A 27,968-nucleotide genomic window follows, 5' to 3' on the forward strand; every position below is an offset into this window, starting at 1 on the left:
TTTTCTACTTTACTTCAAATCACTCACCACAATCATGATTTGAAGATTATACCATAACCAGCACTTTTCACTAGTTCAAGACTCTGTAAAGGGCCAATGCAACACATACAAGGCAGTTTTTTACTTGCCAAAAATTGATTCCAGCTGCTAATGTTGGACTGAAAGGGATTTTCTGCCTCAAAATGTCTTCATGTAACTCAACAGAGTTATATTTAGAAGATTATACCATAATCAGTACTCTCCAACATTGACCTATTAGTATGTGTGGTGTGCACATATATCACTTAAAGAAGAAGTTCAGCCTATCACTCTGCTTTCTGTTAATTTACATAAAAAGAAAAAGAAAAAAAAAACGTCTCTCCGACAGACGGTGTCCGGCTCCCATCGTTCACTTAAAAGATTATTTTTTATTATTTTGTCTCTCAGAGATCAAGATCTTCTCGGTCACAATGAAATCTCTGATTTTCCTGCTTCTTGTGGGAATACACGGCGCGACGGCAGGTGAGTTAAACAACAGCTGGTTCATTTTTAAAGAAAGAAATGCTCATTGTATTTATTGTGTGTGCGCATGTGATAATATTTGATGTTTAGTTCCAGGACTTCCTTACAGATTATTGAACTGTAGCAAAAGTAACAAGACACTAGAAGAAGATTGATATATATTGGGTATTTACTTTTATTGGCACCATTATTTTATTTATTTATTTATTTATTTCATGAAGCCCATTAAGACAATAATGAGTTCTGGTCTAAATAGCGGCATAATTACGCAGCACAAAAATCCAACACACATTCACATAAATAAAGAAAACGAGGGGAAAAACGAGGCATTAAAACAAAGTGTTTCTGGTCCAGAGCTGCACATCAGCCACTAAAACCTTTTACATCTTGAAGTTTTTCATCTCTTCTGTGAAAATTGCTCTCTCCAAAACGATAACGATAAAAATCACATGCTCAGTTTTTATTAATTAAATTCCATTAATCATGACTGTTACTTTAAAAATGATCTAAATATGATTTGATAGATTCTCATTCATTAAATATAATTGACAAATTAGCAGAGTCTCTAAGCTCGTCCCGACAGTTCATCTACATGGTATAAATGAACAGAAAGCTCCAGTTTAGGTTCAGATTGAGGTTTTTATTTGTAACTGCACCTACGAGTCAGTAGATGGCGCTGTTTCCATAGATACTGACGCCAGGAGACAAACAACTTCCTGCTTTGTTGGTCCAATATTTAATATCATTCACTAGTGTATGTCAATAACATGATACATTAATACTCTTTAATTGTCTTTTTTAATCACTTCACCGTCGATTCTTTCAACATCAAACAAAATATAAATTACAACCAAACCAAATAAAAGCCTACACACACATTTCATGATCAGAAATGTGTGTGTAGGCTTTAAAATGTAGAATAAAGACATTTTAAGAACTTTACAGGATTAAGAGAAAACAAAGATAAATTCATGTTGGATGAAACATTTAAGAAAATATATATCTGTTAATAAAAATGTGGTTTTAATGCAGCATATAACTGTTAGTAATAGAGACTTTATGAGAGGTGCAAGGTAATACTACAGAAACCCTGAGGAAGAAGAAACGTATTTATCATTGATTGGTCACAGGTTAGAGTGGAAAGTAGAAATCACGAGGGACTGAATATGATCAAATAGAAAATATTTGTATCTGTTAAATATAGATAATAAAATTTGAACAATATATTTTCCTAATATGTTTTGTTCAGAGGTTTGTGATAATGATAATAACACGATAACAAGGAATAAATGTTGAATAAATGTCTCCATTTCCTGGAAACTACAGGTACATTTTGAATTGATATGTCCAGCACTAGAAATAAATGACACCGGTTTTTACAAAACAAGGTTGCATGACCTCAATATTTGACTAATTTGATCATTTATTTCAGACTAAATACATTTGAAGACACATTCCTCAGAAATATTAAAGTGTTTCTGGAAAAAAAATTGTCTCAGTTTGTTTTTGTATTTATTTACCACACAACAGAGATTGTCAGGAGGTCTTGAATGCACTGTGTCTTCTTGAATCTAAGAAGAGGAAAATAACATTGTTCAGTGATAAATAAAAGTGTGATAATGAAAACTAAAATCATGACATTAACTTTGTCTTACAGCGACTCACTCTCTGAAGTATTTCTACACTGCTTCCTCTCAAGTCCCAAACTTCCCAGAGTTTGTGGCTGTTGGGTTGGTTGATGATGTTGAGACGTTTCACTATGACAGCAACACCAGGAGAGCAGAGCCGAAACAGGACTGGATGAACAAGGCAGCAGATCCTCAGTACTGGGAGAGGGAGACTGGGAGTTTTTCAGGTGCCCAGCAGACCTTCAAAGCCAACATTGAAACTGCAAAGCAGCGCTTCAACCAAACTGGAGGTTTGTTCATTACTCACTTATTACTGGTAAATGTTGTAGATGTACTCATTGTTTTTATTGTTGTCTACAGATGTGAGCGCACGCAAACACACACACACACACAGACACACACACACACACACCTACACACACACACACACACACACACACACACACACACACACACACACACACACACACACACACACACACACATTACTGAGACTGAGGGACCAACAGAGATTATTAAGGCTTTTTCTCACACAGGCTCTGATGTACTGACCACAGTGTATCTATCCAGTATTCAACATATATAGTGCTGAAACAATCAGTCAATTCATCACTTAGTTTCATAACATATCTCATAACGCAAAATTAGTTATTCACTTTAAAACTTTTATTTCCTTTCATAAAATATCACATTTTCAGTTTTACAGTTGTTCAATAATTCATTTCTTTTCTTTAAAGACGCAAAACTGCTGCTTTCTTGTGGCGTGGTCTCAGTGTTATTCAGAGAGAAGATGGTCGTTGTAGCGGAGGGCTACAAACCTGTACTGTATGTATGGCAGCACGCTTAAACCACCTAAACCTAACTGCACAATTAAGCTAATAAAGGTAGGCTGCTAGCCACTACCACAGGCGTCCCACTATGGACATGAAGATGCTGTGGACACTCACTAAAATGACTGGGAAGGGCAAAGGGATAACGAAAATAAACAGTGTAAATTTATTACAACACTAAATAAACAGACATAAACACACTCAGAGTAAACACTAGACTTAAATCCCTGAACTAATTCCCACACTAATGGTACCAAGTTGCCCGGGGTTGGAGCTCACGTGGAGATAAGTCGGCGTCTCTGAACGCACAGATAAAATGAAACCAATGTAAAGACAAACACATTTTGCATCAGAAGGTTTTGCGTTGCCGCCGTGAGCAGCACAGATGAGGCTACAGGTCCCGCTTACACAGTAAAAATGAAATATATGACACCTGTTATCTAACAAATGACAAACTCACACTCCACGCCTCTCCACAAAATCACCAGCAGCCACACTGTTCGTCTTCTGTGCGCATGTAGATAATCCACCTGTGCACAGCATCAGAGAAACTTTAGTAAAACACATTCCCATATGTTGTCAGGCCTCAGTGATGCAGCGACACGGTTTGAACGTCGCCTTTATAGACGGTAATATTGGGTCACAGAGTGGTGAAAAACAACGCAGACTAAAGTGTGACGTCAGACCTAACAGGAAGTGTCTGTGTGTGTTTCCCAGCAGCCTCTGCTTCTCTGTCTCTCTCTATAAGGCGTACACACTGTTCAGATGGTGACTGGCTGTAAGTGTGTTGGTGTGTGTGTGTATCAGTGTGTCTCTGTGGTAAAGATGTTGTTGCTGTTAATGACTGACTGTGCTGATCTCAGTCTGTTTACAACAATCTCTGTCTCTGTCTCAGGAGTCCACGTTGCCCAGAAGATGTACGGCTGTGAGTGGGACGATGAGACTGAAGAGGTTAAAGGTTATGATCAACACGGTTATGATGGAGAAGATTTCATAGTGTTTGACTTCAAGACAAAGACATGGATCGCTCCAACACCACAGGCTGTCATCACCAAACTCAAGTGGGACAATAACAAAGCTAAGATCTCACAGGATGAGCAGTACCTGAACCAGATCTGTCCTGAGTGGCTGAAGAAGTATGTGAACTATGGGAGGAGCTCTCTGCTGAGAACAGGTACAATCACATGATCCAATGAAGTTTCATGAACAACAGTCTTCACATGTTTCCTCTGTTTCTAACCAACAGTAACAATAAAAACATTTCTCTCTCCAGAGCTTCCCTCAGTGTCTCTCCTCCAGAAGACTCCCTCCTCTCCAGTCAGCTGCCACGCTACAGGTTTCTACCCTCACAGAGCTGTGATGTTCTGGAGGAAAGATGGAGAGGAGCTTCATGAGGACGTGGACCAAGGAGAGATCCTCCCCAACCATGATGAAACCTTCCAGATGAGAGTTGACCTGAACATTTCATCAGTCACACCTGAAGACTGGAGGAGGTACGACTGTGTGTTTCAGCTCTCTGGAGTGAAGGACGACGTCGTCACCAAACTGGACAAAGCAGCAGTTGAGACTAACTGGGACAGACCTGGAGTCAGAGGTGATGGAGGTAGGAAACACGTTTAGTTTACTTTCATCTGATTTATATTTTGTCTTGTTGTGATGGAGGGTATTATGTGTCTCTGTGTGTCTCTGTGTGTCTCTGTGTGTCTCTGTGAGTCTCTCTGTATCTCTGTGTGTCTGTGTCTCTGTGTGTCTCTGTGTGTCTGTGTGTTTGTGTGTGTCTGTGTGTCTCTGTGTGTCTCTGTGTCTCTGTGTGTCTCTGTGTGTCTCTGTGTGTGTCTCTGTGTGTGTCTGTGTGTCTCTGTGTGTCAGTGTGTCTCTGTGTCTCTGTGTGTCTCTGTGTCTGTGTGTCTCTGTGTGTCAGTGTGTCTCTGTGTCTCTGTGTGTCTCTGTGTCTGTGTGTCTCTGTGTGTCAGTGTGTCTCTGTGTCTCTGTGTGTCAGTGTGTCTCTGTGTCTCTGTGTGTCTCTGTGTCTGTGTGTGTCTCTGTGTCAGTGTGTCTCTGTGTGTCAGTGTGTCTCTGTGTCTCTGTGTCTCTGTGTGTGTCTCTGTGTGTGTCTGTGTGTCTCTGTGTGTCAGTGTGTCTCTGTGTCTCTGTGTGTCTCTGTGTCAGTGTGTCTCTGTGTGTCAGTGTGTCTCTGTGTCTCTGTGTGTCTCTGTGTGTCTCTGTGTGTGTCTGTGTGTGTCTGTGTGTCTGTGTATCTCTGTATCTCTGTGTGTCTCTGTGTGTCTCTGTGTCTCTGTGTGTCTCTGTGTGTCTCTGTGTGTCTCTGTGTGTCTCTGTGTGTGTCTCTGTGTGTGTCTCTGTGTGTCTCTGTGTGTCTCTGTGTGTTTGTGTGTCTCTGTGTGTCTCTGTGTCTCTGTGTCTCTGTGTGTGTCTCTGTGTGTCTGTGTGTGTCTGTGTGTCTGTGTGTCTGTGTGTGTCTCTGTGTGTCTCTGTGTGTCTCTGTGTGTCTCTGTGTGTCTCTGTGTGTGTCTCTGTGTGTGTCTCTGTGTGTCTCTGTGTGTCTCTGTGTGTTTGTGTGTCTCTGTGTGTCTCTGTGTGTCTATGTGTCTCTGTGTGTCTCTGTGTGTCTGTGTGTGTCTGTGTGTGTCTGTGTGTCTCTGTGTCTCTGTGTGTCTGTGTGTCTGTGTGTCTGTGTGTCTGTGTGTCTCTGTGTGTCTCTGTGTGTCTCTGTGTGTGTCTCTGTGTGTGTCTCTGTGTGTGTCTCTGTGTGTCTCTGTGTGTGTCTCTGTGTGTGTCTCTGTGTGTCTCTGTGTGTGTCTCTGTGTGTCTCTGTGTGTGTGTCTGTGTGTCTCTGTGTGTCTCTGTGTGTCTCTGTGTGTGTCTCTGTGTGTCTCTGTGTGTCTCTGTGTGTCTCTGTGTGTCTCTGTGTGTGTCTCTGCGTGTCTCTGTGTGTGTGTCTGTGTGTGTCTGTGTGTCTCTGTGTGTGTCTCTGTGTGTGTCTGTGTGTCTCTGTGTGTGTCTCTGTGTGTCTCTGTGTGTCTCTGTGTGTGTCTCTGTGTGTGTCTCTGTGTTTCTCTGTGTCTCTGTGTGTCTCTGTGTGTCTCTGTGTGTCTCTGTGTGTCTCTGTGTGTGTCTCTGTGTGTCTGTGTGTCTCTGTGTGTCTCTGTGTGTGTCTCTCTGTGTCTCTCTGTGTCTCTGTGTGTCTCTTTGTGTCTCTGTGTGTCTCTGTGTCTCTGTGTGTCTCTGTGTGTCTCTGTGTGTGTCTGTGTGTGTCTCTGTGTCAGTGTGTCTCTGTGTGTCTCTGTGTCTCTGTGTGTCTCTGTGTGTCTCTGTGTGTCTCTGTGTGTCTCTGTGTGTGTCTCTGTGTGTGTCTCTGTGTGTCTCTGTGTGTCTCTGTGTGTTTGTGTGTCTCTGTGTGTCTCTGTGTCTCTGTGTCTCTGTGTGTCTGTGTGTGTCTGTGTGTCTGTGTGTCTGTGTGTCTGTGTGTGTCTGTGTGTGTCTCTGTGTGTCTCTGTGTGTCTCTGTGTGTGTCTCTGTGTGTCTCTGTGTGTCTCTGTGTGTTTGTGTGTCTCTGTGTCTCCGTGAGTCTATGTGTCTCTGTGTGTCTCTGTGTGTCTGTGTGTGTCTGTGTGTCTCTGTGTCTCTGTGTGTCTGTGTGTCTGTGTGTCTCTGTGTCTCTGTGTGTCTCTGTGTGTCTCTGTGTGTCTCTGTGTGTGTCTCTGTGTGTGTCTCTGTGTGTGTCTCTGTGTGTCTCTGTGTGTGTCTCTGTGTGTGTCTCTGTGTGTCTCTGTGTGTGTCTCTGTGTGTCTCTGTGTGTGTGTCTGTGTGTCTCTGTGTGTCTCTGTGTGTCTCTGTGTGTGTCTCTGTGTGTCTCTGTGTGTGTGTCTGTGTGTCTCTGTGTGTCTCTGTGTGTCTCTGTGTGTGTCTCTGCGTGTCTCTGTGTGTGTCTCTGTGTGTGTCTGTGTGTCTCTGTGTGTGTCTCTGTGTGTCTCTGTGTGTCTCTGTGTGTGTCTCTGTGTGTCTCTGTGTGTGTCTCTGTGTGTGTCTCTGTGTTTCTCTGTGTGTCTGTGTGTCTCTGTGTGTCTCTGTGTGTCTCTGTGTGTCTCTGTGTGTGTCTCTGTGTGTCTCTGTGTGTCTCTGTGTGTCTCTGTGTGTCTCTGTGTGTCTGTGTGTCTCTGTGTGTCTCTGTGTGTGTCTCTGTGTCTCTCTGTGTCTCTGTGTGTCTCTTTGTGTCTCTGTGTGTCTCTGTGTGTCTGTGTGTCTCTGTGTGTCTCTTTGTGTCTGTGTGTCTCTGTGTGTCTGTGTGTCTCTGTGTGTCTCTGTGTGTCTCTGTGTGTCTGTGTGTCTCTGTGTGTGTCTCTGTGTCTCTCTGTGTCTCTGTGTTTCTCTGTGTGTCTGTGTGTCTCTGTTTGTCTCTGTGTGTCTCTTTGTGTCTCTGTGTGTCTCTGTGTGTGTCTCTGCGTGTCTCTGTGTGTGTGTCTGTGTGTGTCTGTGTGTCTCTTTGTGTCTGTGTGTCTCTGTGTGTCTGTGTGTCTCTGTGTGTCTCTGTTTGTCTCTGTGTCTCTGTGTGTCTCTGTGTGTCTCTGTGTGTCTCTGTGTGTCTCTGTTTGTCTCTGTGTGTCTCTTTGTGTCTCTGTGTGTCTCTGTGTGTCTGTTGTCATTTTAGTTTCTGTCGTCCTGGTCAACTGTTTTTTTTTCAGTCATCAAGATTTGTTTCTTCTGACACTGGAAAGTTTCATGAGAAGGTTTTAATCTGTTTTATTTTTCCAGATGTTCAGATGAAATGAAACTTTATTTAAAACATATGTAATTCATCTATTTCCTAATTCATTAACCTTTCATGTGCTGTTAAATATTTCCTGATCGTGACAGAGTGAGTCCAAATCTAATCAGCTGTTCAGCTTTTTATCTGTATCAACGGAAACCAAACTTCTTCTCAGTGTTACTGCAACAAATAATCCATTACTTCTCACTGAGGTCTAAAGACTGAGACTTTACTTTATTATTCAATGAGGAACGCAATCCCATAATTAGTTTATTTCCTTTTGCATTAGTTTATACATGTCATACAAATCATTACCTGTCATTAGTGCAGGTCAGAGGTTATCTCAGTGTAAGGAGCAGCACTTCCTCCGATGTGCAGCCTGACACTCACTTCATTACTTCCTGCTTTACTTTACAGCCGCTCCAAAACTGATTTGCTTTGATCGTCACCATCTGTGATGGAACAAAAGTCTTTTTTAGCAAGTTTAATATTGACGTGTTTTCTAATCAAGTGCTGCAACGTTTTGCTTGTTGGACTTTCTTTCTTTCTGCCATTGAAAGTGGATTCTGAGCTGGACACGACTCAGATTTGATGCAGATCATTTCACCTTTACGTGGTGCATGTGGCGTGATGAGTAATTCAACTTGATAAAACATCAAACCCCCTCGGCCATCTTGTTCTTTAGTAACTGTACTGTAATGACTATTACAGCCATCAAAGATAACATGTCTTCACTCTTTAGCAGCTCAGTGATTATGATGTAATGTTGATAATCAAACAGTCATGTGTTACATCACAGAACAAAGTGAGATCCCAGTAAAACATGACTGTTCTAACTCCCACCACTGCTTGATCCATTGTGTCTTATTCTTGTGATCCTCTTCAAACACTCCAATAGCTGAAGTTGTGTTAATAAACTGACCCTGATCCTCCAGTCGTTCAACAGTCAGATAAACAGTGTGAATGTCCTGATTTGGTTCCTGGTTCTTCAGAGTTCCCCTCTGCTGCTGTCATTGGAGTTGTTGCTGGACTGCTGCTCGTCCTGGCAGTCTAAACAGCTGGATTCCTCATCTGGAGAAGACGCAATCAAAGACAAGGTGAAGAACAAAAGATTGTTTCACGTGTCATAAAGGCTGTTTTTTACTTCACAGCTGTATCTAACCTGCACATCAGTGCCATTGTTTATGTGTTCGTGTTCTCTTTTTTACGTTATTTTTTGGGCATTTTTGCCTTTATTCTGACAGCACAGTGAGAGATAGGAAAGTCGGGGGGTGGAACATAAAGCAAAGGGCCGTATGTCAGACTCAGACTCAGGACTAAGCCTGTGTGGTACACTCTCTACCACCTGAGCCACCGAGGCGTCAGGTGTTAATGTTCTTACAGCTTCATTGTCTTTATGTCTGGTGCTCCTGAAAAATACAAAGAACAGAAAATGTAAATGTTTGATCTACAGTCGGATGGAAACGTTTGTAATAGTGATACAGATGCTGCAGCTGTGTCTTTTTGTCCTTCAATACTTTCTGAATAATAATAACTGTGATACTGTTTCCTCTGTTCCAGGGTTTAAACGTGCCAGAAGTGAGTATCATCAATTATCATATGTGATAGGTTTTGCTTTGTTTTGTAATATTTGGATGTTACTTTTGAGCTTTCTATTAAAATCATGAAAAATATTAAAAAGTCAGTGAGTCAGAAAATGAGACATTCGTCATCTGTCACTAATGAAATAGTTTTTCTCTTTGCAGCTTCAGACACTTCATCGTCATCAGCTGAAGCTCCAGTTTCTAACTGATCACAGTGAGTTCTTCATCATGTCTGCTCAGTATAATACTCTTGTCTTTTCAGGTGAAATCACTTTTAGACATGTTGTTGTGACGCAGCTGATGTTTTACATTCAGGAAGTTAGTCGGTAAAACTACAGGAAAATGATCCAGATGTGTCGGACGTAAAGTGAAAGGAGAGCGACGGTTCTGTATAAAAACTAACAGCTGTAATATTTCTCCTTGTTTGTTAATCTGCCTCGACAGGAGACCGGCCAAGATCAGAGGATGATGATGATGAAGACCAACCAATGATTTCACCATCAACGTCTGAGTTTCTGCTTCTAAATTACAACAACAGACACAATATTAAGAAAATGGAATTGGTGAAATGTGCTTTCATTTCTGATAGTTTCATCTTTGATCATCATTCACACTCTTTACCTGCGTTCTTGCTTCAGTCCTGTGAACACACTGTGCTGCCACTGCTGGTACACACAGGTGTGTTTTCTTTTTGTTAAATGTGTGACAGTCGGAGCGGGCGCAGGTATTCCTATAACACTTAATGACTAAATAACATCTGGAGAGAACAGATGCTGCCCTCCAGCTGCTTCTGCAGATGTGTTGTGGAGAGGGATCACTGCAGCAGCTACAGGAGACCAAAGACACGAGGAGAGAGAGAAAGAAGAGCAGAGAGCCACGGCCATGTTTGTTAGTGAATGAACAACACGTCCCGTGTTTGGATTTATCGTCGACCTTGAACTAAATTTGTCCTTTTTTTTCTGTTCCAGTGTTTGACAGAGTTAAAGTGAAGCAGACTTAGGTTGGACACACTTCTGCTGGGATGCTGGTGTCTCTCCGTCCACTGTTATTTCATTGTACAGCCGTTTAAATCTCTCATTGATGGTGTGTAAACGATCTCTCATCTGTACAGCTGTTTTAGTGCGGTCTACAAGAAGATACTATCAGCTTTTCTTCTGTGGTGAACTGGATTTTGTTTGTTAGAAATGACTCCAGGTACAATTTATGTGTAGATAAAAATTATTTTATAATCTAGTGTTTGATTAGAATTATTCTCAGAGTTTTTATGGGTTCTGTTTATCTGTCTCTTTCTTTGGGATCTGTTCTGTCATTATAATTGTGTGTGTGTGTGTGTTGCAGTGATATTTGCTACTTATTAAGGTTTTATAAATGAATAAAATGCTTCTGAAAACCCAGTTAAGAGTCACGTCTTTATTTGTTTAATAACATAAAAGGCATTCAGCTTATATTCTTTAGGTTTCAAGAACAGTGCAGCATTTAATTGACTCTAATTACAATTCTGATTGACTTAAATGTTTCCAGTTTGATAAATACATTCGACCTGAGTCATTAATTAAGACGAGAACATTAGATCCTTTAGTTCCACAGTGGGAAACTTGCAGTGTTAAAGCAGCAAAGTGAACAGTAGAAAAAAGACAACAAATACTCAAAATTGAAAAAGATGAATAATAGATAATATAGCAAGTACAAATAGATGTTAAACATTAGTGGCAGATGGGGAATATTTCACAGCTGGTGTGTGTGAATCATTGCACATGGGGAGTTGCTGGGTTTTGGTGTGTAATCTGATAAACTGACACCATCACAAAGTCAGGTGACATCCCCAGGTGACTTCCTGTCATCAGCTCAGGTCAAGGTACATGATCTGTCCAGAGGGGGCGCTGTCACACTTTTCACTCCTCTTGAAAGACAAACTGTGATCAGCTGATGCTTTGATGCAGAGAAGAGGAAGAGCTGCAGCCAGAGTGCAAACCTCACAGTGCTGAAATGTCCTGCATCAAGACTGACTTTGTCCCAGCTGTATAGGACCCTGATCTGTATTTGACCTCTGACCTCTGACCCACCCAACATAGTTTAACTGAGAGAGGGAGGGAAAATGAGCTGGATAAAGAAGAAGGTGGCAGATTTATGACATGGTGGATATCAGACAGACTGAGCTGTAAGTGAGGATCTCATATTCACATGACTGACAGAGAAGAGCAGCATATGAAAGGGCAGATAAGTATCATAATAATAATCTACAGTAATGCTCTAGCTGTGGCTGGTAGTCAGAGCGTAACTCATGATACAACACAGGAGATCCGAGACAGTGTACGACACACATCTGTGATAACTCATGATACCTGAGTAACTGAGGAGGTAAATGTACTTCTGGAAGGAATCAAACCTGTGCTGTATTTATTCACTGCACTGTGAAGTATTATCACTGTCACAGAGTTTTATCAGCAGTTCAGATGAAACGTGTTGCAGAGAGTCTCAGTATTTTTGACACACAGCAACATGAACGTGTGAATATTTCAATGTCCAGCAGATTTAAACTGATGAAACTGAAAAACATTTCAGAGTGTGAACGTCAGTGTTCAGGACGACACCTCCGCCTCTTTAATGCATTTGTGTCAGATTATTAATATCATGATAAATCAGACTGTGCACTGATATGTTATGATATTTTGAGTATTTGTCACACGACCTGCTGGATGATTTGGATTTTGAATTTTTACAGACATACTGACATAATTCATGACTGAAACATTTTCTTTGTCTGGTCTTTGATGTTTGACTCTTTATTTATGAATTCATTACTCAAACACTGAGATTTGAGTATTGATTGTTGAATTTTGATGATTTTCATTTTCACTACTGCTGAGACTGTCACGGCAACAAGGCCATCAGTGTTTATAAAAAGATGTAACATACAGGAAATTGTTTTGTTCATGCAATAATTGTGAATAATACATTTTACCATGACAGCACATTTATGACCCTGGAAACAATTTGACAAAACAATCTCAACTCAAGGTCCATTAACTGGCTTGTTCCTGAGCTTTCGACTGTTTCACACAGTGTTCATCAGCAGATGGAGTTTGGTGTGTTGTCACAGAGCTGTAGAAGTTCAAACTTTCTATTTTAGTTGGCATTTTCTTTCTGTTCATGAAGAAAGAGTCTCCCCCCCCCATGTGTATTTTAACAGGCAGGTTGCTAAAACCCTAAAACTTAAAAAAATATCCTGAGGGACACCACCTCAGTGTCCTCAGTGGTGCCTTCATGGCCATGACTGTAAATCATGCTTGTTTCTCACAAAGTATGAACTTATCTGTTTCCTCATCTCATCTCACTGTAACATCAATAGTAAAGTGAAAAACAGCCTCAGGAGTCAAAACATCAACAGTGGAATGAAGTTTCTAGACTTCAGTGAACGCAGCTTCATATCAGATCAGGAGGAATCAGCTTGTGAGACGGAGCTGAACTGATCTCATGTCTATGTTCAACAAGTTCACAGACTGGTTTTCTGCTTTGGTTTTATTTCGTAACTTGTTTTTATTTCAAAATAAAAGTTTTGAACAAAGATTGGAAATTACTGCATGTTATATCATCTGTTCTCGCATTTAAAGTCTTTTGTGGCACAATAAACGTGTAGACCTCAATTAATGCGTTATGCTAAACTTAATAAAAATAGCTTCATGTGCTGTATATGAACTTACTGTATATAGATAAGCTGCTTTTTAAATCTTATTTTATAATCAGATGGTATTACTGATTGTTTCAAATAAATCTAAATATTGGTTGTTGATATTTCAGAGCTGTTCAGTCACAGGTCGGTCGTACTGAACAAAAGAACAAGAAGAAGATGCTGCTTCTCACAGTGACCTCTGACCCCAAATTAATACATTTCTGCTCATTACATCACATGAACCTAAAAAACATAGTGCAAGGTCTGAACTGCACTAATTACTTTTTCTTATTTCTCTGTCTGCTGCTTCCTTTCTTTCTTCACTCCGTCTCTTCATCGTCCGTCTGCTCCACACCTCGTGCAAAATACACAATCACACACCAGCTGTGATATTTACCCCTTTCAACTAAAAGAGGCAGCAATGTTTAAAGTGGAAATTGTTGGGATACAAAGTTTGACTGACCTCTGACCTTTGGTTGAGTTCAAGGTCTGTTGTACCCAGCATTATCAGGAGCCGAAAACAACAACATGTCAGAATCTATGCCTGAAGACCGAGGAGTGTGCCCCAGTTCACAATACATTTACGGCTTCACTAAGCATCCGAGCGTACAAGCAAATACTCAAGAGCTGTCGCATTTTCATGGCGTAAACAGCAACAAACAAAACCTGACAAGAACCACATGAAACCATTTGACAGTTAAACCCATATAAGAAGGTGAAACTATAGAAAATAACAGAAACAATAGCAACAAGTGTAAAAGAGGTTGTAAGCGGACAGCTGACTGAAGAGAGATGTGATCGGATAATTCATCGCAGATCCAGAGTCAGTTCTCTGTAACGGATTGTTGTCATAGTGAAGAAATGATGAATAATCAGCCTGGGGCCTAAATCAGCTCCACAGCGTTTCACTGTTGTGGAGAAAACATTGAACTATGACCCATGGATGTTATGGTACATTGAGAGAGTAAGAAGTCATTCACAGATATGATGACAGTGACACACCTGGCAACACTGACTGCACCACCATCACACCCAGAGTCACTGTTTGCTGTGGTCTATTGAAGAACATGTAGCTACTACAGGAAGATATATAATCTATATAAAGATAAATAATCTGTCCCATGACTGACTCCTCTGTCTTTTACTTTATAATTCTTTATTATTCAGGGTTTTACATTTAGATGTTTTGATCATTTTGAATAATATGAGGAACTATGACAAAGTACTAAAGGTTCTAGTTATAATATAAGTACTGTACATTTAACCTCATAGTCATTAATAAAGGTGAAAGTTTAGAGCAGTTGCAACAAGCACAATTTTTACAACAACGTGCATGGATCAGGTGATGATCAGCAGTGAGCAGGAAGAGCCTTCATCAACCGGAGCTCAAGCCTCCACGTCACTAACTATTTAAATACAACATTTACACCTGGAGAAAAGATGTGACGCATGTTGCTCTGTTTGTGTAACAGTCACGACTGATACTGAAGAGCTGAGAACTGAGGGTCTGACTTCAACCTCTGTTTGGTTTTTCAGTTCAATCTAGATTTCATAAGATTTTCTAAAGTGATGATAAACTCTGCCACAGCAGCAGCAAAATGAAAAGCAGCATCAGGTGTTCAAACCTGCTTCAAACATCAACAGTGGAGTTGGATTTCTCTTGTTGCAGCAGTTTGCAGCGTTCACAGCTCCAGTCAGTCCAGGAGCATTTAGCCTGTAGCACAGAGCCCAGCTGACGTTTGTCTTTTATTTCTTTCCTTCTTGTTTTCATTTGAAAAGTGAAACACTGGAGTAAATTATTGCTTCATGTTCACTGTGTCGTGTTGTTCTATGGTCTGTCCTGACAGTAGGTCTGATTTGTGCCTGAAACTCAACAAAACATCTTATTGGAAATGGACTTTAAAAGAATACAAGATGTTTCCTCCATCTCTTCTAATGAGCAGATATTACTGCAAACTGATCATCTGAAATAAATCCCCTGTTAGTTCTTCTGTTGGTCCTCCACAGTCCACACTGAGAGACTGTACTGCTGCACGTCAGCTGGAGGGTTGAACCACTGGAGGGAGCAGTTCACCACATTTATTCCCTGTAACATCAAGACAACACTTGGATTTGTTTGTTTGATGTTGACATTTTAATCAGAACTGTCACACAAAACAAAAGAAGAAGAAAAAGACGCTGCTGTTTCTCCACACGAGCTCCAGAGTATCTGATCTGTAGCTCACAGTGACCTCTGACCTCCAGAAAAGATCTACATCTCTGCTCATCACGTCACATGAGTCTATAAAACATTTACAGAGTGTGAGCAGTTTAAGTTCTAACACTCCTGTCATATGTGAACACACTGAGAAACCAAAATAAAGTGTCTCCTCTCAGCCTCCGTCCTCTGTCACAGGCTGAAATGAGAAGATTTTACTTTCACTTTCGTTTGTAACCTCAGTCAGTCAGTTTGACCCAGATTTAAGTGACGTACACGCTCAGACTAAATTCTCATTGGCTCAGATGGACACTGATGTTCACACCTCTGTGTTTTCCCCTCTTTACTTTGCGCTGGTGCTGGAGCTGGAAGCTCAGTGACTCTTCGACTGGATAAAGACACACAGCAGTTGTTTTTCTCTCAGAGATCAAGATCTTCTCGGTCACAATGAATTCTCTGATTTTCCTGCTTCTTGTGGGAATACACGGCGCGACGGCAGGTGAGTTAAACAACAGCTGGTTCATTTTTAAAGAAAAAAATGCTCATTGTATTTATTGTATGTGTGCATGTGATAATATTTGATGTTTAGCTCCAGGACTTCCTTACAGATTATTGAACTGTAGCAAAAGTAACAAGACACTAGAAGACATTATGTTAAAGTTAAAGTCAGTAAATCCTGTCCGTGCAACTCAGTGATCCAAAACTATTTTTGGTTACTGTGTGTTTGGCAGAAGAGAATACCTATGTTCTATTTCTCGCAGTTGAAATATATGTTGTATTTTCTTTTATCGGCACCATTATTTTATTTATTTATTTATCTATTTTATGAAGCCCATTAAGATCAATAAGGAGTTCTGGTCTAAATGGCGGCATAATTACGCAGCACAAAAGTCCAACACACATTCACATAAATAAAGAAAACGAGGCATTAAAACAAAGTGTTTCTGAGCTGCACATCAGCCACTAAAACCTTTTACATCTTGAAGTTTTTTATCTCTTCTGTGAAAATTGCTCTCTCCAAAACGATAACGATAAAAATCACATGCTCAGTTTTCAGTCGTTGATTAAATTCCATTAATCATGACCGTTACTTTAAAAATGCTCTAAATATGATTTGATAGATTCTCATTCATTAAATATAATTGACAAATTAGCAGAGTCTCTAAGCTCGTCCCGACAGTTCATCTACATCGTATAAATGAACAGAAAGCTCCAGTTTAGGTTCAGATTGAGGTTTTTATTTGTAACTGCACCTACGAGTCAGTAGATGGCGCTGTTTCCATAGATACTGACGCAAGAAGACAAACAACTTCCTGCTTTGTTGGTCCAATATTTAATATCATTCACTAGTGTATGTCAATAACATGATAACAACATGATACATTAATACTCTTTAATTATCTTTTTTAATCACTTCACCGTCGATTCTTTCAACATCAAATAAAATATAAATTACAACCAAACCAAATAAAAGCCTACACACACATTTCATGATCAGAAATGTGTGTGTAGGCTTTAAAATGTAGAATAAAGAATTTTAAGAACTTTACAGGACGAAGAGAAAACAAAGATAAATTCATGTTGGATGAAACATTTAAGAAAAGATATATCTGTTAATAAAAATGTGGTTTTAATGCAGCATATAACTGTTAGTAATAGAGACTTTATGAGAGGTGCAAGGTAATACTACAGAAACCCTGAGGAAGAAGAAACGTATTTATCATTGATTGGTCACAAGTTAAAGTGGAAAGTAGAGATCACGAGGGACTGAATATGATCAAATAGAAAAGATTGTATCTGTTAAATATTGATAATAGAATTTGAACAATATATTTTCCTAATATGTTTTGTTCAGAGGTTTGTGATAATGATAATAACACGATAACAAGGAGTAAATGTTGAATAAATGTCTCCATTACCTGGAAACTACAGGTACATTTCGAATGTAAATATCCAGCACTAGAAATAAATGACACTGGTTTTTACAAAACAAGGTTGCATGACCTCAATATTTGACTAATTTGATCATTTATTTCAGACTAAATACATTTGAAGACACATTCCTCAGAAATATTAAAGTGTTTCTGGAAAAAAAATGTCTCAGTTTGTTGTTGTATTTATTTACCACACAACAGAGATTGTCAGGAGGTCTTGAATGCACTGTGTCTTCTTGACTCTAAGAAGAGGAAAATAACATTGTTCAGTGATGAATAAAAGTGTAATAATGAAAACTAAAATCATGACATGAACTTTGTCTTACAGCGACTCACTCTCTGAAGTATTTCTACACTGCTTCCTCTCAAGTCCCAAACTTCCCAGAGTTTGTGGTTGTTGGGTTGGTTGATGATGTTGAGATGATTCACTATGACAGCAACACCAGGAGAGCAGAGCCGAAACAGGACTGGATGAACAAATTCACACAAGATGAGCCACAATACTTGGAAAGTCAAACTCAGGGGTTGATTGGTACCCAGCAGACCTTCAAAGCTGGCATTGAAATTTTGAAGCCACGCTTCAACCAAACTGGAGGTTTGTTTATTACTCACTTATTACTGGTAAATGTTGTAGATGTACTCATTCTGTATTTAGTATTGTAGTAAACAGATGCAAACACACACACACACACACACACACACACACACACACACATTAAACATCTTTAGTGCTGAAACCATCAATTGATTAATCACTTAGTTGTTCAACTGAAAATGACAACAACTAATTTAAGATAATCATTGAAGTCTTTGATCAAGCAAAATGTCAAACACTTCAAGTTTCTCCAAAAAAGAAAATATTTTATTTTATTGAAAATGAAATACTGTTCAGTTGTGGTCGGACAAAAGATTCCATGAAGATTTCACTAGAAGGTCTGAGAACTTAATGGTATTTTTCATTATTTTCAGATATATGACAGGGTACAGAATGAATTGATTAATGAAAAAATATTCATTACATAATCAATAATGACAATGACCTAAACTGTGTACTAGAGCTGAGATTAGATTAGATTAGATTAACTCCACTGTTCTGACCACAATGTGTCTATCCCATAATATACAGGATTTATAAAGCAGAACTACAGATTACCTTTAACTTTACTTGACAACAGTGTCTGTGTCATTATAACTATGTGATAAAACTAAGTGTGATAAACTGTGTCAAACGTTTCCACAGCAACGGTGACACTGTTGTATAAATTGTGACAAACAGTAACCACTGTGGTCATGATATGAACATATGATGTGCTGTGCTTTGTTAAACACATTGTCCTAAAAACTAAACTCTAAAAACACAACAGTGTCTCATTATCTCATAACACAAAATTAGTTCAGCACTTTAAAACTTTTATTTCCTTTCATAAAATATCACATTTTCAGTTTTACAGTTGTTCAATAATTCATTTCTTTTCTTTAAAGACGCAAAACTGCTGCTTTCTTGTGGCGTGGTCTCAGTGTTATTCAGAGAGAAGATGGTCGTCCTGACCGACAGAGAGAGAGAGAGATGGAGGAAGAGTGTGATGGGAGAGAGGAGGCGAGGGAGAGATGACTGTTTTAGCTTCAGCACATATGAGGATAGTTAGTTATAGTAAATATCAGTGATCCTACAGGAAAGGAACCGACACACATCATCCAAAAATAAAATAAATAACACACGTACCAAAAAACCAGGAATGAAATGGCAGATCTGACAGTGTAACAGCTGCTACAAGTGTGAGAAGCTGCAGGATGGTGTTGCACTTTTAAACAAACACACAAACAAACATACAAACAAACAAACAAACACACACACACACAAACAAACACACAAACAAACAGACAAACAAACAAACACACAGTAACGATTGTGTCTCTTAGTCACACTTACTGTGGAACAGGTGTTTTAAAACAAAGCTGACTATAACACAAATCACTGCATCAGCTTCACTCACCATCATCATGGTCTCCAGTCTTGCTCCTGCCTTCAACATCTAACTGATTATTCTGATCCACACGTGAACGTCTGTTAGAGTCGGCGTCTCTGAACGCACAGATAAAATGAAACCAATGTAAAGACAAACACATTTTGCATCAGAAGGTTTTGCGTTGCCGCCGTGAGCAGCACAGATGAGGCTACAGGTCCCGCTTACACAGTAAAAATGAAATATATGACACCTGTTATCTAACAAATGACAAACTCACACTCCACGCCTCTTCACAAAATCACCAGCAGCCACACTGTTCGTCTTCTGTGCGCATGTAGATAATCCACCTGTGCACAGCATCAGAGAAACTTTAGTAAAACACATTCCCATATGTTGTCAGGCCTCAGTGATGCAGCGACACGGTTTGAACGTCGCCTTTATAGACAGTAATATTGGCTGAGGTCAGATCTGGTCAGTGGTCGTCCAGAGGCTGATGATCCAGAGGTCCAGGGTCCTCTTCAGAAACCTCCATTTAAGTTACTGACAAGAAACAACATGTAGAATAAAGTGTAAACATTTGGGGGAAATGAAGTGATGTCTCTTGACAATCCAAGTGACTCCAACGTTATTATATCGATGTTTAATTAAAAAAGAAATTGATGTGAAACAGGTGAGGTTGAAGAGAGGGTGAACCAGCATCACTCCACACACAGACGTCCTCTTCACACTCTTATAATATACAGGTGTGAGTTTTAGCAGCTAACAGTCAACACATGCTGAGGCCGGAGGAAAAAGCACTAACTCAATGCAACAGTTGCCTCCTGACTATGAGAAATATAAACCCGTTAGTTATTTAAAAGACAACCTGACAGTAACTGGGTCAGACACATCAAGCGACAGTATTCAGCTACGTTAGCTTGTTAGTTAAGAGAAAAGCAGCTACAATGCAACGTCAGGGAGAGTTAGCTCGACTCACTGTGACTAACTGAACTGATAACAAATCAAAAAGAGAAACACTGAACAGCTCAGTTCAGTTAAACTCACTGTCGAACTGTGAGTCCAGAAGAAATCCCTCCATAGTTTAGCTCCGCCTCCATCACATGGTCCTGAGCCAGATGGCTGCGCTAGCTTGCACCAAGAGCTGCTCGCTGCTTCTTCTTCTTCACGCTTCATTTGAGCTCATTCGTGGCTGAGCTTATGTAATACTTTAAACACCATGAATAATAAAAACACACAGAGTGGTGAAAAACAACGCGCACTAAAGTGTGACGTCAGAGCTAACAGGAAGTGTGACGTCAGCTCGCCGACTTGGCCCAATGTCGCCAACACCGACCTCACAGGGAAAACTTTACATTTAACTAGAGAGTCACAAACCAACCAGTGAACAAATGAACAGGAGTGAGCAGCTGAATGAATGAAACAACAAAAGCAGCTCAGTTCATCCAACACAGTCTGATTTAAAACTGACTCAACGTGTGTGAAAGAAAGTACTACACACTCATTGTGTACATTTTCAACACACTCCTTCTAAGAGTGTGTTATAGAGCTGGAACCATCAGTGGATTGATCCATCAGCTGATCAGCAGAGAATTAACTGACAATAATAGTGATGATCAGATAATCCTATTTCATCAGGTGAAGAATGTCAGATGTTTTTCAGGCTCCTGTTTCTCAAATATTAGAATGAAGTGTGTCTCTTTGTTGTAGATGATTATAAATGAAACACTGTTCAGTGTTGGTGGATAAAAGGAAAGATTTGAAGATTTCTCCTCTGTCTCTGAACTTGTGGACATTTTCACTCCTGTCTGACACGTTCAAGTAGAACAACAGATGAGATTTATTTTACTGCACTGACCACAGTGTGTTCACCAGATAATTAATATATAGAAGAATTACACGTTAGATTAGATTCTCTTTACTTAAGCACAGTGTCTGTGGCGTAATACATTTATTTAGTGCTGAAAAATTGGATCAGTTCATTGATTATTTGATCAACAGATTAATCGTCAACAATTCTGATCATCAAATAATCACTGAAGTCTTTTATCGAGCAGAAAAGACAAAAAAAAAGGTGATTCCACTTTCTTACATCTGAGAATTTCTTTTTTTGTCATTTTAAATTAAATAACTGATCAGAGTCGAACAAAAGAAGCAACATGAAGAGTTCAGTTTAGTAAATGGCAAATTGATTAATTAAAATATTAATAAATGGATAAAGATAAAGTGTGTGTGTGTGTGTGTGTGTGTTCCTGCAGGTCACATGAACATCAGGGGTCTCAAACTCGAGTATCAAAAAAAAGCAGAAATATTTCTGAAAACGTGGTTTATTTTCAAATATTGTTTGATAATAATACAAAACTATTAAATTAACAGTGAGTGCAAATGTTTTTGGCCTCATTCTTAAATTACTAATCAAAGCCTTTCATGAACTAACTGGCAGCACTTGTGTTCACACTGTCTTCATGTTGAATCACACAAAAACAACTCTAGCTTTGTCGGCACATTTTAACAGTTCGTGCAATCTCAGTGAAAATGCAGTGAAACTTGGAGCTTTGTCCCGTAACTGTCTGTTAATCGGCTCTGCCACAGTGTGTGTCGACAGGGAACGGTTGTTAAACAGGCTTTTCTTTTGGGGGACACAGAATATCAGCGACTCGTAGCGTGCAGTCCTTCAGAAACTGGCCCTCGGTGAACGGCTTTCCCGCCTTTGGCGATTAATTCACTGACCGCGTAACTTGCTTCTACTGCAGCATCCGCGTCCTCGCCAGCTGTGTGGGAAAGTTCTTGCTGGGACAGCCGTCCTCTTTGTAGCTGCTCGGCTCGCTGCTTCCTGTCCTCTCCCCTGTGGTTATCACGATGCTCTCTGTGTTTACTGGCGTAATGTCGCTTGATATTATATTCCTGAAGAACGGCAAGTTTCTCTTTACATATGAGGCTGATGGCATTTCCACTGAACGCAACAAAAAAATAATCCAATGTCCATCTTTCTTGAAATTGTCTGTGTTCGTCGTCCACTTTTCTTTTACCTTTGGAGAGCGACATCTTCGGCTTCTTCTACTAACTTTCCTTGTTCTTCTGCGCTTCTCGTCGTCAGCACTTCCCTTGAGATCAGTTTGGATTTTTTATTTTTTTTTATTAGAATTGTTTTTATAATTTAAATTGCACATGAAATTATTGTCCTAATTGTGGAAAACAAATAAATAAAAATAAACTTGAAGGGCCAAATTGCATTTCATTTTTTATGTCAAGTCGCGGCCGGATGTAGAGAGTTTGAGACCCCTGGTGTAGATAAAGTGTGTGTGTGTCTCTGTGGGTTAGAAAGTGTGTGTGTGTGTGTGTCTGGTAAAGAGAGGATGTGGACTGTATGTTGGGATCAGACTCAGTTTCCCAGCAGCCTCTGCTTCTCTGTCTCTCTCTATAAGGCGTACACACTGTTCAGATGGTGACTGGCTGTGAGTGTGTTGGTGTGTGTGTGGATCAGTGTGTCTCTGTGGTAAAGGTGTGAAATCAGCTGTTGACTGACTGTGTTGATCTCACTCTGTTTACAACAATCTCTGTCTCTGTCTCAGGAGTCCACGTTAACCAGAGGATGGTCGGCTGTGAGTGGGACGATGAGACTGGAGAGGTTAAAGGTTATGATCAACACGGTTATGATGGAGAAGATTTCATAGCATTTGACCTAAAGACAAAGACATGGATCGCTCCAACACCACAGGCTGTCATCACCAAACACAAGTGGGACAATAACAACGCTTGGATCGCACAGGCAGAGCAGTACCTGAACCAGATCTGTCCTGACTGGCTGAAGAAGTATGTGAACTATGGGAGGAGCTCTCTGCTGAGAACAGGTACAATCACATGATCTGATGAAGTTTCATCAACAACAGTCTTCACATGTTTCCTCTGTTTCTAACCAACAGTAACAATAAATACAAAGCAACATCCAGAGACCGACTGTGTCAGTTTACACACATTTATATTTCTTTCATTTTCTCTCACCTCTACCTCTCTTTCCTTTCCCCCATTTTCTCTCTGTCACTCTCTCTTACATATTTCTCACCACTTTTCTTCCTTTCTGCCCCATTTCTTTCTGCCTCAGTGTCTCTTTCACTCTCTTTCCATCACTGTCTCTTCACCTCTGCTCTTTCTAACCTCTCTCTCTCTCCCTCCTCACATTTCTTCATCTGTCTTTTTCCCCCTCTGTCCCACCACACCTTTTTTTAAAATTACATTTGGCATATATATTGAAATGTGTAACAAACGTATTCAAAACACATCCCATCAAACAGGAATGGTAATGTTAGTTTGCAGAAAATGATAAGAAACTAGAAGCTGTTTTTCTGTTTCTCCCTCCAGTGCCTCCCTCAGTGTCTCTCCTCCAGAAGACTCCCTCCTCTCCAGTCAGCTGCCACGCTACAGGTTTCTACCCTCACAGAGCTGCGATGCTCTGGAGGAAAGATGGAGAGGATCTTTATGAGGGCGTGGACCAAGGAGAGATCCTCCCCAACCATGATGGAACCTTCCAGATGAGTGTTGACCTTTCATCAGTCAAACCTGAAGACAGGGGGAAGTATGAATGTGTGTTTCAGCTCCTTGGAGTGAAGGACATCGTCATCAAACTGGACAAAGCAGTGATCAAGACCAATGAAGGTAAGATTTGAATCAGAAGTGATGAAGGTGGGAAACACGTTTCATTCACTATAATATTCCTGCACTTCATGTATTGTCGTGTGTGTAGGATGAGAAGTTCTCTCATCATGTTGTTTGGTTTTTGTTCAGTTTCTTTCATCCAGTTTCTAAATGTTTTTAAGGCTGGATCAGTATTAAACCAACACGTATCTCACTTTAGTATCATCATGTGATTCTGACAAATGCTGGAAAACAACTGATATCTTTCTAATAAGGTTCCTTTCTGATTAAAGTTTTAGTTTTAAAGAGCGTGTCCACCACATTTTCTGTACTGCTTGTTGACTGTTCACTTACTTTAATACAAGAACAATGTCGACAGTTAAACATGATTTTATTCATTTTTTCTTTATTTTCTACATTGAAATTTACCACTTTTATAAATTCATTCTAGAGCTGAAATCATTGTAAAAATATAATTCTAGGTTTCTGCAGGAATCAACAGACAAAGTGTGAGTTTGGATTATTGTCTAACCTCAGTTTAGAGATTATAGCCACTGCACCGACTTAACCATTCGTCAGTTATAGAAGATGAATAGAGAGTAAATGATGTAATAACTGGGTGAATATAAATGTATCTGTCAGTAAATGGGTCAGACTCAGGTTTATTGGCCAGTTGTTCACAGTAATGTGACTGTGATTGTCAGAAGGTCTCATAGTCTCACACACAGTGACAAGAACAGACGCGTAAACAAAGACAACAACAGCAGACACAGATAAATGATCACACACACACTCATTATTTACAGACCAGAAGGGATGAAAACTGAAAGTAACACCACCAGGACAAACAGACATATGGTGTGTACACAGACTAAACTGCCGTTGTACAGGGAGGTGGTGTGGTCGTCTCTTCTGACCTGCTTCATCAGGACAGGTTGTGATTGGTTTGTTGTGTTTTGCTCCACAGAGAAGTCCCCTCCCCTGATCGCCATCATCATCGCTGCAGTGGCGGTTCTCGCTCTCGTCATCGCCGCCGTTGGATTCTTCATCTACAGAAAGAAGAGTGGTGAGAAACCAAACCACAGACGTCGTCTCTTTCTCCTGTTTTGATCTTAGACTTTGAGCTGATGCTTTATCCAGATTTTAAAAGTGAAACAAACTTCAGTTCCCAGAAAACAGAATGTGTTTGAACCAGTGAGAGCTGCAGGGTTTACAGCCACAGTCTGAGGATCATGTGACTAAAGCATGATGGGTGAAGGGAGTGGTTACAGGAACAGAAATAATGTAAGATCTAAACAACAGGGAGAAGGGATCTGTATCAGTTTGAGTTTTAGTATTTTCAGCTGCAACAACTGAAATTATTTGTATTTTCTTTTCATTTCAGCCAAGCGTCCTCCATCTCGTAAGTAATGCTTGTTTCTACTGTGTTTTCTGTGATGTCACATGATCTCTGTAGAGTAAAAAGGTTCTTGTGTTTTGTGCTGAAGACGTTCTGTATCAGTTTGAGTGAGTAGTAGAGGAGATTATCACTGGGAAAAAAGGTGATAAATTCTGGAAGCTGCTCACAGGGAGCAGATGCTGAAGCAGTTCTTTGACTTCAGTCTTTGAGTTGAACTCTTATCCAGTTTGCAAAGCTGAAATAAGTCCACGCCACAGACTGATGCAGCCAATAGGAAGCTCTGGAAGCTTCTAACATGACCCCAGCTTCATGTTATTATAGAGAAATAACAGGAAATGACATAATGGCCTGAACATAATGGTAGGACGTATTTCTGTAGCCAATTTAAGTGAGAACTCTCAGGTTTATTAGTGGAGATACTTTATCCTGGGATTTAAAACTGTGACTCTGAAATCATGTATTTTCTTTTTATTTCAGTGAAATTCTTGCCACAAAGTCGAACTTGTTTTTACTGTGTTTTAGATTTGAGACTGTGAGTGGATGTTCATGTCCAGAGTGGTTTAGTGAGTGAGTGAGTGGTTGAGTCAGTCCAAGTAAGGATATCTATGTTTTCAGCAACGACTGTCAGTCACTGTCTTTATTGTGTCAGAGTGAAAGTGTCAGTGTCAGCTGCCATCTGTTTCACCATGTGTCACTGGTAAAGTCAAGTGTAGTCCAAGTTTCGCCCCTCTAAATGCTCATCTAAAGGTAAGTTAACATGTGGGTGTCGTGTCTCTAAGCACCTGAGTCGCTTTTACATAAAAGTCATGAAGTCAGTTTCCAGGACTAATGGCTCCATTTGTCCAACACAGCACCTGTATTCATTACATGTAATATGGGCGTTGCAGTCTGCAGTGTAGACTCTCCTCACACGTTACAGTAACAGCACTGAAATATTTACTGATAGGTCTATATGAGAATTTGAATTTTAAGTGGACTTAGAATAATGACTCAAAATGTCTGTCTATCTGTCTGACTGTACCAAAGTCTTTCTGTAATTTCTTCCTTTACTTGACTGTTGTTCAACTTACTTTATTTAATTTGTCTTTTCAGAGTCATGTAGCTCTACTACATCCTCCACAGAGAGCGTAAACAGCACCACACAACTGATCCCAGGTAACTAGTGGCTCTGTCTGACACGTCACCTGTATCCACTGCATATACTCTTTGTGTTGTGCTACAGGCTTTAAAAACAAACCTTATTAATGCACATTTGAGCCATGAAGTCTTCTCTCTTTCATCCCAGTGATTTCACACATTTCTGTTTTGATCCATTTTGGGTTTGTGAAAACATATTTGCACTGTTCATTTACGAATGCTTATTTATCTGTCCAAACAGAGAAGAGTGATGCTTAGAAGAAGAGGGTGAACTCTGCTCTGTGAGGAGTTGGCAACATTGAACTTTAAGAGAACGCCTCTGCTTTAGAAGAGAAGTCAACCTGTTTAATTATCTGTAATCCAAACACACACACAAGGGTTCCCACACCACCAGAATGGATTGATTGTCATTCACGTGGTTATTCATGTGGTAAAAAGGTACAAAGAGACTAATCAACAATTTTATATGAAAGAAGCATCACTGTGTAAAGTTACAGGTGTAAAGAATTATCTCCAACTCTGCAGCTCTCCTCAGCTCCACAGATCCTTTTAGTGACTTTCAGCTGGTTGTTTTGGTTTTGGTTCAGTCGCTCCTCTCAATGTTCAGACACTCAGCAGTTTTCAGAGATCTCTGATGAACCTTCTGCTCGCTAACGGCAGACAGAGTTAGCAGCTAACTGGCAATTAGCAGGTAAAGAAAGTGAAGCAGGATGGAGAGTAACAACGCTTCTGTCCAGCTGTGTCTCTTTTAAGCAACAATCCAAGTTGTAACAGTAGATGATTATACTTAAGATTACCGTCTATTAGCAAACACTTCTTTCACTCCAAACACAGGCTGAGGAATGTTTGGGTGATATTCAGGTTGTGGATCAGTGATTAGCGTATTGACCAGGTAAAACCTCCACATCACAAATTCTCTTCATCTTTACTGAACATCAAATAATAATGTTTCAATCTACAGTGGATGTTAGTTGCATTAAAACTACATGCACTGCAGCCCCATCCACATGAGTATAGATGCATCATGTTGACATATGATGTATAAAAATGACCAATGAATTCAAATACAAGAGAGGATGACTCCACTGATGATAAAATACTGTCTGCTGTAAATATAAGTGTCTATAGATTTTTTTCACATTGATTGTGTTAAACTGGGAAATAATGGTGAATGGTGAATGTGGTGAAACACATTCAAGACGACCTTTTCTCTTCAGCTGAGAGTTACAACACGATGTATAAGAACATTACATCATCATTGCATTTGCCATTAAATAATAGAGTTTGAGGTTCTGGTGTTTATATAATACAAATATACTATAGCTGCAGTTTCTGGAGTGTTTGTATAGATGGTTTTACTGTGTTAAGATTGATGAAACAATACATGTGATAATACATGTGAATGTGTGACCCACACATCTTGGGTGTTTTTCATAAGTCATCAAGTTATTTTCACAATTTCCTTTTGTCATTTGTCACTACCATCAGATCTGTGCATTTATATGTTGGAAATGTTTGTGTTTTTGTTTTGTCAAGAAAAGTAAGTTCTTGATTTCTGTCTTTTAAGGTGTTTGGTGTTTCTGATGTAAGAGATTGTTATATATATTTTGGTATTCGGGATGTTTCTGCTTGGTTTCTTTTAATGAATGCAACATTATTGTGTCACTTTGTTCCTTGGGTGAAGTTTTTGTAAAATTAATTTAATAAAGAATCTGATTTAACATC

The 27,968-nt window shown here is 39.8% G+C and overlaps 2 protein-coding genes across 5 annotated transcripts; both read left to right on the forward strand.

Annotated features, from left to right (window-relative positions):
* Positions 1 to 260: 260 nt before the first annotated feature.
* Positions 261 to 27,968, forward strand: LOC130183876 (major histocompatibility complex class I-related gene protein-like). 4 transcript variants are annotated; one of them, XM_056399613.1, is made up of 8 exons: positions 347 to 501; positions 2,159 to 2,419; positions 3,855 to 4,133; positions 23,435 to 23,728; positions 24,675 to 24,773; positions 25,092 to 25,109; positions 26,199 to 26,261; positions 26,485 to 27,968. In XM_056399613.1, exons 1-8 carry the CDS (start codon positions 450 to 452, stop codon positions 26,499 to 26,501), a joined length of 1,083 nt encoding a protein of 360 aa, XP_056255588.1. In that variant the 5' UTR covers positions 347 to 449; the 3' UTR covers positions 26,502 to 27,968. The 4 variants fall into 4 exon arrangements, with proteins under 4 accessions (XP_056255592.1, XP_056255588.1, XP_056255589.1 ...); XM_056399614.1 differs by lacking the exon at positions 25,092 to 25,109; XM_056399616.1 differs by lacking the exons at positions 26,199 to 26,261; positions 26,485 to 27,968 and adding an exon at positions 25,584 to 25,657.
* LOC130183880 (class I histocompatibility antigen, F10 alpha chain-like) lies at positions 15,516 to 22,955 on the forward strand. Its single transcript, XM_056399622.1, has 3 exons — positions 15,516 to 15,676; positions 17,440 to 17,706; positions 22,648 to 22,955. The coding sequence occupies exons 1-3, from the start codon at positions 15,625 to 15,627 to the stop codon at positions 22,938 to 22,940; spliced, it is 612 nt and encodes a 203-aa protein (XP_056255597.1). The 5' UTR covers positions 15,516 to 15,624; the 3' UTR covers positions 22,941 to 22,955.

Source organism: Seriola aureovittata, chromosome 16 (assembly GCF_021018895.1).
Source record: "Seriola aureovittata isolate HTS-2021-v1 ecotype China chromosome 16, ASM2101889v1, whole genome shotgun sequence".
Classification (NCBI taxonomy): Eukaryota; Metazoa; Chordata; class Actinopteri; order Carangiformes; family Carangidae; genus Seriola; species Seriola aureovittata.